At 37.2% G+C, this 8,382-nt stretch overlaps 1 protein-coding gene across 6 annotated transcripts; it reads left to right on the forward strand.

Moving 5' to 3' along the window:
• The first annotated feature begins 1,622 nt into the window (after positions 1-1,622).
• On the forward strand, positions 1,623-8,132 carry LOC126571552 (IDLSRF-like peptide). Of its 6 annotated transcripts, none has more exons than XM_050230162.1 (6): positions 1,623-1,640; positions 5,299-5,426; positions 5,539-5,812; positions 5,895-6,023; positions 6,113-6,311; positions 6,470-8,132. In XM_050230162.1, the coding sequence occupies exons 3-6, from the start codon at positions 5,692-5,694 to the stop codon at positions 6,615-6,617; spliced, it is 597 nt and encodes a 198-aa protein (XP_050086119.1). In that variant the 5' UTR covers positions 1,623-1,640; positions 5,299-5,426; positions 5,539-5,691; the 3' UTR covers positions 6,618-8,132. The 6 variants fall into 6 exon arrangements, with proteins under 6 accessions (XP_050086119.1, XP_050086118.1, XP_050086121.1 ...); XM_050230161.1 differs by lacking the exon at positions 1,623-1,640 and adding an exon at positions 5,104-5,212; XM_050230164.1 differs by lacking the exon at positions 1,623-1,640 and adding an exon at positions 5,104-5,212 and having other exon boundaries at positions 5,649-5,812.
• The last annotated feature ends 250 nt before the right edge of the window (positions 8,133-8,382 follow it).

Below are 8,382 nucleotides of genomic sequence, written 5' to 3' on the forward strand. Positions count from 1 at the left end.
CGCAAGTTACAGAATAAGCACCTTAATCAGTTAAAAAGCGTTTTTTTCGGTCACTCAGTAGCTCACCGTGAGTGGGGGGCCTATTTTTGTCTTTTACCAAATCTTTGGAAATGGTTCGAAACATTTTTTGGTAAAAGACTAAGGTGCTTATTCTGTAACTTTCGATTACGATGGCCTCAGGCGTTCGATGATTCATGCGAATTTCGAAACGTTTCGAAAACAATAAACAATTCAAAATGACAGTTTGAAGTAAAAAAACTGTGAATTAACTTGAATTTTCTGTATCAGAAACGACTTAGCCTTTGTTATAATAGTATACGATTAGCAGAAAGAAATTATTGATGCACAATCACGACGCTATAACTGTTTTTCAGATGCTCGATGCTCGATGTAAACAGAACGCCAGCTGTCGACCACAAAAATGCACTCGACATGCAGGCGATCGTGAACACAAAATGAACACAAAATGAACCAAATGAATCATCGCCTAGAGGCCATCGTAATCGCAAGTTACAGAATAAGGTGCTTATTCTGTAACTTTCGATTACGATGGCCTCAGGCGTTCGATTCATTTGGTTCATTTTATGTTCATTTGGTGTTCACGATCGCTTGCATGTCGAGTGCATTTTTGTGGTCGACAGCTGGCGTTCTGTTTACATCGAGCATCGAGCATCTGAAAAACAGTTATAGCGTCCTGATTGTGCTTCAATAATTTCTTTCTGCTAATCGTATACTATTATTACAAAGGTTAAGTCGTTTTTATACCGAAAAAAACAAGTTAATTAACAGTTTTTTTACTTCAAACTGTCATTTTGAATTGTTTATTGTTTTCGAAACGTTTCGAAATTCGCATGAATCATCGAACGCCTGAGGCCATCGCAATCGAAAGTTACAGAATAAGCACCTAAGCACCTAAATGTATTTTTTTCACTCCTCTCCTCTTCTCCATTACATTAATTTACGTTTCCGCATATTTTAATAAAGGTTTTGTTACTAAAAATGTTGAAATTAGCGGTTTTTTCGGTCACTCAGTAATTCACCGTGAGTGGGGGGGCTATTTTTGTCTTTTACCGATTTTTTTTCTGCGCCAGATTTGACACTCATAAAATCATCGCAAAACATCGCGGAGCTCAAGAACTCCAAAAAGGAGCTCACGGGGCACTCTAAAATCCCAGATGTCCAGATAATCACGCACAGATGCGCCTGCTTTCCATACATTGGCGAAGAAAATCTCATGGTTTGGACGCAGCGTTACACGGGGTTTACACTATGAGATTTTCTGCGCCAATGTATGGAAGCAGGCGAATCTGCGCGTGATTATCTGGACATCTGGGATTTTAGAGTGCCCCGTGAGCTCCTTTTTGGAGTTCTTGAGCTCCGCGATGTTTTGCGATGATTTTATGAGTGTCAAATCTGGGGCAGAAAAAAAAGTCTTTGGAACGGTTTCCAAAGATTTTTCTGGCTCGAGCAGATAAATCACAAGGACAGAGATATGAAAGAAAGGGAAAGCATTATTCAAGAACAGCCGTTTGGTTTGATGTTGTTTGAACTGCAGCAATCTTCGCTAAATAGTTAATTTTTCGGCAAACCTATCTTCCGACGCGGGAAGTAATTTACATCTTGTTCATAATTAATGAAATGTAAGTGCAGGCAACGAAAAATAGCGAAATTTCCTTGGTAAGTACAGCGTTTACGAATGCCAACTAAGTTAAACATCGACTCTCGCTGACGCTCACACTTTGTGTCTCCAGAAAAATCTGTTAGACAGTTTCTACACACAGCCAAAATTTGACGGCTAAAGTCAAAAAAAGAGAACTTCATTTTTCCATCATTTTGGAAAAAATAATGGCAGATGGAGACAAATTTACATCTACGGTACGGCCTACACTGGAGTGCAGCATTATGTGTCTGCCGATCAGCTTAAAGCATATTATATTTTTAAAAAAGCTGTTTGCAGGTGTGTTAAAGTTATTTCGCGATGATTCTGTAGTTTTTCTGAAGTTCTTCTTTTCAAGCGTCCCTACACACACCATTATTTTTTTTATATGGAGCTTTTGACTTTTGCCGACAATTTTGACTTTAGCTGCCAAATTTTGGCTGTGTGTAGAAACGGTCTTAGTCTGAACGCCAGAACGTCGAAAAATCTGCCCCAGAAAATCTCATAGTGTAAACCCCATGTTAGACAAACCTCCTTTATTTAACGCGATCAATCCGGTCACTCAGTAACTCATCGGGAGTGGGTGGGGGTTATTTCAGTCTTTTCCGAATCCCCAAAGTGGATCGAAAATCAGGGGTATGTATTAGTGATGGGCGCTCGGAATCGCACCCACGATTCCGTAGAGTAGAGTTCCGGACGCTACCGGAATGGAGTTCAGTCTTGACTTGAGGGAGGGAAAGTTCGTTGCAGCAGTAACTGTTCTTCTGCTTTGATCTAGCATTCGTACATATTGATTGTTTTGTTCTAGCTTCCACTGTCGCTTCCGCGGCTCACCTACTGTTGGACCTCCGGAACTATCGATGATTGTAGGTCAGCGGCCACATTTTCCCTTTCCCTCGGGTTCCTTCAAAGGAACTGTATAATTAAAAGCACCCGACTCATTCAATACTTGGGTGTAAGCCGTTTGCGCTTCTTCTACATTTAAGAGGAAATGCTGGTAAAAGACTAAAGCCGGCGATACATGAAGCGTAAACTCTCGTATAAACTCAGAATGTAATGCCAAAAAGTTTACGCTTCGTGTGGCAGGCATAATCGCATAAAAGTTTATACCGAAACGTCAACTGCAATTACATTCGTGCACCTGCAATTACACTATGCTATTACATCAATTACATGTGTTTTTGGCCACAAAAAATATGAATCGACGAGATAAGTTGATTTCTGAACATCTTCTTTAATATTTAAAAATGTTTTTACTGTATATTAGCGGTTGTAGAACATTAAATTCATCATAACGCTACGCTTCATGTTGGTGCTGTTTTTACGCTTGCTTTCACGCTCGGATTTACACTCCGCCGGCCTATAATCTTTTTGACATAAGTATAATCTTTTTGGCATTAAGCCGGGGATACATGAAGCGTAAACTCTCGTGTAAACTCAGAATGTAATGCCAAAAAGTTTACATTTGCCGTTTACACGGTGTAAAAAAGATTATAAGTCCACGGAGCATAAATCCTAGCGTAATCGCTTTTTGCAAGCGATTTGCGTCGCTATATTTTCTGTTTGTGGTTTGCATTAATAGTGAGTGATCATTACTAGCGTTTTTAATCTTTTTCTTCGGAAAAAAGATCCTATTTTTCTCACAAAAGTCGATTAAAGTTCAGTGTAATTCAGATTACGCGTCTCAACCCGGTCATTTAAACATGTTCAAGTGTAAATTAATTTTATATTTACGCTTGAGTTTACGCTTCATGTATCGCCGGCTTTACACTCTGAGTTTATACGAGAGTTTACGCTTCGTGTATTCCTACCTTAAAACAGGCCCCCCCACTCACGGTGAGCTACTGAGTGACCGAAAAAGTCGCTAATTTCTACATTTTTGGTAGCTAAGGTGCTTATTCTGTAACTTTCGATTACGATGGCCTCAGGCGTTCGATTCATTTGGTTCATTTTGTATTCATTTGGTGTTCACGATCGCCTGCATGTCGAGTGCATTTTTGTGGTCGACAACTGGCGTTCTGTTTACATCGAGCATCGAGCATCTGAAAAACAGTTATAGCGTCCTGATTGTGCATCAATAATTTCTTTCTGCTAATCGTATACTATTATTACAAAGGTTAAGTCGTTTTTATACCGAAAAAAACAAGTTAATTAACAGTTTTTTGACTTCAAACTGTCATTTTGAATTGTTTATTGTTTTCGAAACGTTTCGAAATTCGCATGAATCATCGAACGCCTGAGGCCATCGTAATCGAAAGTTACAGAATAAGCACCTAAATCTTCATTATAATATGCGGAAACAGAAATTAATGTATCAGGGAAGGGGGGAGGGATGAAAAAGTTACATTTAATCAATTAAAAAGCGGTTTTTTCGGTCACTCAGTAACTCACCGTGAGTGGGGGGGCCTATTTTAGTCTTTTACCAGGATAATTAGAAATGATGTTAAACCTTAAGCCGGCGATACATGAAGCGTAAACTCTCGTATAAACTCAGAGTGTAATGCCAAAAAGATTATACTTAAGCCGGCGATACATGAAGCGTAAACTCAAGCGTAAATATAAAATTAATTCACACTTGAACATGTTTACATGACCGGGTTGAGACGCGTAATCCGAATTACACTGAACTTTAATCGACTTTTGTGAGAAAAATAAGATCTGTTTTCCGAAGAAAAAGATTAAAAACGCTAGTAATGATCACTCACTATTAATGCAAACCACAAACAGAAAATATAGTGAGGCAAATCGCTTGCAAACAGCGTTTACGCTAGGATTTATGCTCCGTGGACCTATAATCTTTTTTACACCGTGTAAACGGCAAATGTAAACTTTTTGGCATTACATTCTGAGTTTATACGAGAGTTTACGCTTCGTGTATTCCTACCTTTATGTCAAAAAGATTTTAGGCCCGCGGAGCGTAAATCCGAGCGTAAAAGCAAGCGTAAACACAGCACCAACATTAAGCGTAGCGTTATAAAGAATTGAATGTTCTACAATCGCTAATATACAGTAAAAACATCTTGAAATATATAAAAAGATGTTCAGAAATCAACTTATCTCGTCGATTTATGTTTTTTGTGGCCAGAAACACATGTAATTGATGTAATAGCATAGTGTAATTGCAGGTACCCGAATGTAATTGCATTTGACGTTTCGGTATAAACTTTTATGCGATTATGCCTGCCACACGAAGCGTAAACTTTTTGGCATTACATTCTGAGTTTATACGAGAGTTTACGCTTCGTGTATTCCTGCCTTTAAACCTTTGACACGGCGTCCAAACTATGAGATTTTCTGAGGCAGATTTAGGATAGATATTTTTAGATTGGGGCAGATGGGGGCTTATACCTTACTTTTACAGATTCCTTTTTTTAATATTTTGACTTTCTTCTCGTTCACATTCCCAGCGTAAAAACGAAATTTTGTCAGTATTAAATTAATTTATCGGGAAATATTGCGCATGCGTATTGAGAATCCATCTACAGTCAATGGTGTCGTGCAAACGTTCTATAGTAGTTAATTTCACTCGAGCTAACACTGGAGAAGAACATATTAGTACTTGTCTTTTAAAATTACAATTTTAGTTTATCTTTCTACAAAATAATACAGTCTGATATAAATTGAGTTTTCTTATTGCTCAGATGATTATTTAGTTCGTCCAAATTGCCACCGATGGGCCGTCAACGTGGGAAAAGTTAATTTGGTTGGTTTATTATGCGTTCAAACTAATCCAAAGTAAAGACTTATTTCGTAAATAGGCAATTTAGAGGTAAGCATTTTCAAATCAAATCAATAAAAGTTGCTCGATAGATGAATGTATGAAAAAGACAGTGCGATAGTTGTGAAATAATGTTTATAGTATGAATATCTTAATTTCACAGATCTCATTCACAGTAGAATATTGTAGAGTGCTTCTATTATCTGTTTGCTTTAGCCTAAGCCACATGAAGCATTAAAAAAGCTGGTTAGGTCTGGCCTCTTTATGATCTAGCTTCTTCGGGCACATCTGTACTGCTTCAGAAAAACTACATAAGATGGCATCCAACAACTGGTTTCGGTTTGGAAATGTGCTACTCGTCTCGTTTCCTTTGGCAATATTGGGAATCGATCTGAGTAAACTGTATGGGCATTTGCCAGCTGTTTCCAAGCGCAATGGTAAGCGTCTTCATGCGTAAAAAGGGCATTTTCTTTTACAAAAAGTGCAGACAACATACTATTAAATAAATTCCATTCTCAGAGGCTTGTCATCCTTATGAACCTTTCAAATGTCCCGGGGATGGGAACTGCATTTCTATACAATATCTATGCGACGGTGCGCCAGATTGCTCTGATGGTTATGACGAAGATATGCGTCTTTGTACAGCAGGTAAATATTGATATACGTTACATACAAATTCGTCATGTATGCTGGCTTGAGTATGCTTAGTGAAAACTTTTCTCTGCGATATTTTAAAGCTAAGCGACCACCTGTGGAGGAGACAGCATCCTTTTTGCAAAGTTTACTCGCATCGCATGGGCCGAACTATCTGGAAAAATTGTTTGGTAGCAAGGCTAGAGATGCCTTAGCTCCACTCGGAGGCGCAGAGAAGGTTGCTATCGCCCTCAGCGAATCTCAAACCATCGAAGATTTCGGGGCGGCGTTGCATCTAATGAGGTATGTTGTTAAATGTCACTGATTTCATGGAAAAAATGTGGATGTTGTTTTACTCAATAACAAACAATGATATTAATCGATGCATAAGCATGCAGTCTATGTTGTAATTATTGTGATATGCATTCTATCATTTTAAAAATATTTTTTCCCCGAAATAGATCTGACTTGGAGCACCTCCGTTCTGTTTTCATGGCAGTAGAAAACGGAGATCTAGGTATGTTAAAGTCGATCGGCATAAAGGATTCGGAGCTAGGAGACGTAAAATTTTTCCTCGAAAAGCTTGTGAACACGGGCTTTCTGGACTGAGTTTCATTTGATCTGAAGTATAGCAACAGTTTCTACTATTTCGACCGATGAAATTATAGGTGTCCTGTTTGGGGTTAATACGTGATTGATTGATTGAGCAATTGATTTTCGCAATTTCTGTGCACACTTTTCTGTACAATATCAAAAGAACCACGTCAATTGAATGCAATGGAGCAGGGAGGATGCACAGGTACAGGTAGAAAAACTGGACAATCGCACATCGGCGCTCTTATTGACAGTCAATCGTAGTTTTGAAAACAGATGTGGGACGATTCGATTACAAAATAAAGAGCCTACGGTTACGATAGAAATCTGGGAATCATCATTCAGGCACAATTCCCATCGTCAGATCTGACATATTTATCTGATTCGGTATTGTGGTTGAATTAATCATTTCTATTGTATGCATTGCAATCGTATAACAAATAATTTGTTAGACAAATTATATAAGGTCTATCGTAACCTCAGCCTCTAACATTTGATGCGAGACCCTAGAAAACAACAGCACTCAATACAGGAAACTATGAGATTGTTTTAACACGATCTTACCAGAAAAAAACACCTAAAGAATGTTAAATATTTCATGGCAAAAGTGAGATCAAATGGTTTTTGATCAAATAAGTGGAAAAGACACTTATGAAATGACAAAAAAGACTCAACGACCCAAATTTAATTCATACCGCTATTATTTTTATTCTGTATTAAAAAATAATTTGAATTAGTCATGGAGGGTTATAAGAAAAATGCATAGCGATGATTAATCTGATATGTTTCAAAATTGTCCCGATTGACACAACCGATTTTTAATGCAAGTTTTTAATCAAAACGACCAAAAACTTGTGCTCTGAATGCCAATAAAAATCAATACATATCACTATTATGATAAAGATAGAGTAAAGTACCTTAAAACATAACTACAAAGATATGAAAACTAAAAGTAAAAAAGGGCCAGTGATCATGCGTTATTGCTCTCATGAGAAATTTACCAGAATTAAGTTGGTGTTATACCTAAAAGGTTTTAGGACCGAAAAGTTGTGACATTTTATTAAAAAATAATATTGAAATGTTCAAATCAACATTACGTTCTTCATATACCCATGTATCTTGTTTTTCTTTTTTTAACTTTATAATTTTATTATAAATTACTCATTAAAAATTTCATTTGCTTACCCAGCTAAAAATATTTGGGCACTGATGTTTAAATACTTTATAATCCTGAACATATCAAACATCGTGGTTATCAAAGTTATTTTCTCCAACCTACTGACACAATAACTATGCCTATAAAGTTGTAACAAATGTATGATTAATTTTAAGCATCACTGGTACACCGCTATTTAAATTGAACAAGCGAGCCTTTTAAGAAACCAAGAAATGTAAATTCACCGTTGATCTGATGTTACAGATTATGGAGGGCATCACAAACTGAATCAAAACTTTGGCACAGCAAACATGCTAAACAAAAAATGCTCTACACGAAGAACAAGTCATCAAAATACATAAAAACCGGTATCTTCTGTGGATCGGGCCTCAAAATACCTTACTTAAAGAAAGAAAGATGAAAGAAATAATTTTACTCGATTGATAAAATTAAAAAATATGATAAATTAGCAGCGCTAGTTCTTTATGCAAACTTACATCCTGTACTCGATCAAATTTCTTTTTAATCCAACTTTAATGCATGTTTAAGGAGAATTGAAATTTGAAGAAGCCCCTTTGTTTTATGAGCGGCAAAAGTAATCTACAGTGCCCGGCACAAATAAAA

The sequence above is a fragment of the Anopheles aquasalis genome, chromosome 2 (genome assembly GCF_943734665.1).
Source record: "Anopheles aquasalis chromosome 2, idAnoAquaMG_Q_19, whole genome shotgun sequence".
In the NCBI taxonomy this organism is placed as follows: Eukaryota; Metazoa; Arthropoda; class Insecta; order Diptera; family Culicidae; genus Anopheles; species Anopheles aquasalis.

What these genes read in the sequence shown, in the direction of transcription:
- LOC126571552 (XM_050230162.1), top strand. Translation starts at nt 5,692, where the DNA reads ATGGCATCCAACAACTGGTTTCGGTTTGGAAATGTGCTACTCGTCTCG. An exon ending in AGCTGTTTCCAAGCGCAATG is followed by an intron (nt 5,813 to 5,894) that starts GTAAGCGTCTTC and finishes TTCCATTCTCAG; the next exon opens with AGGCTTGTCATCCTTATGAA. An exon ending in TATGCGTCTTTGTACAGCAG is followed by an intron (nt 6,024 to 6,112) that starts GTAAATATTGAT and finishes GATATTTTAAAG; the next exon opens with CTAAGCGACCACCTGTGGAG.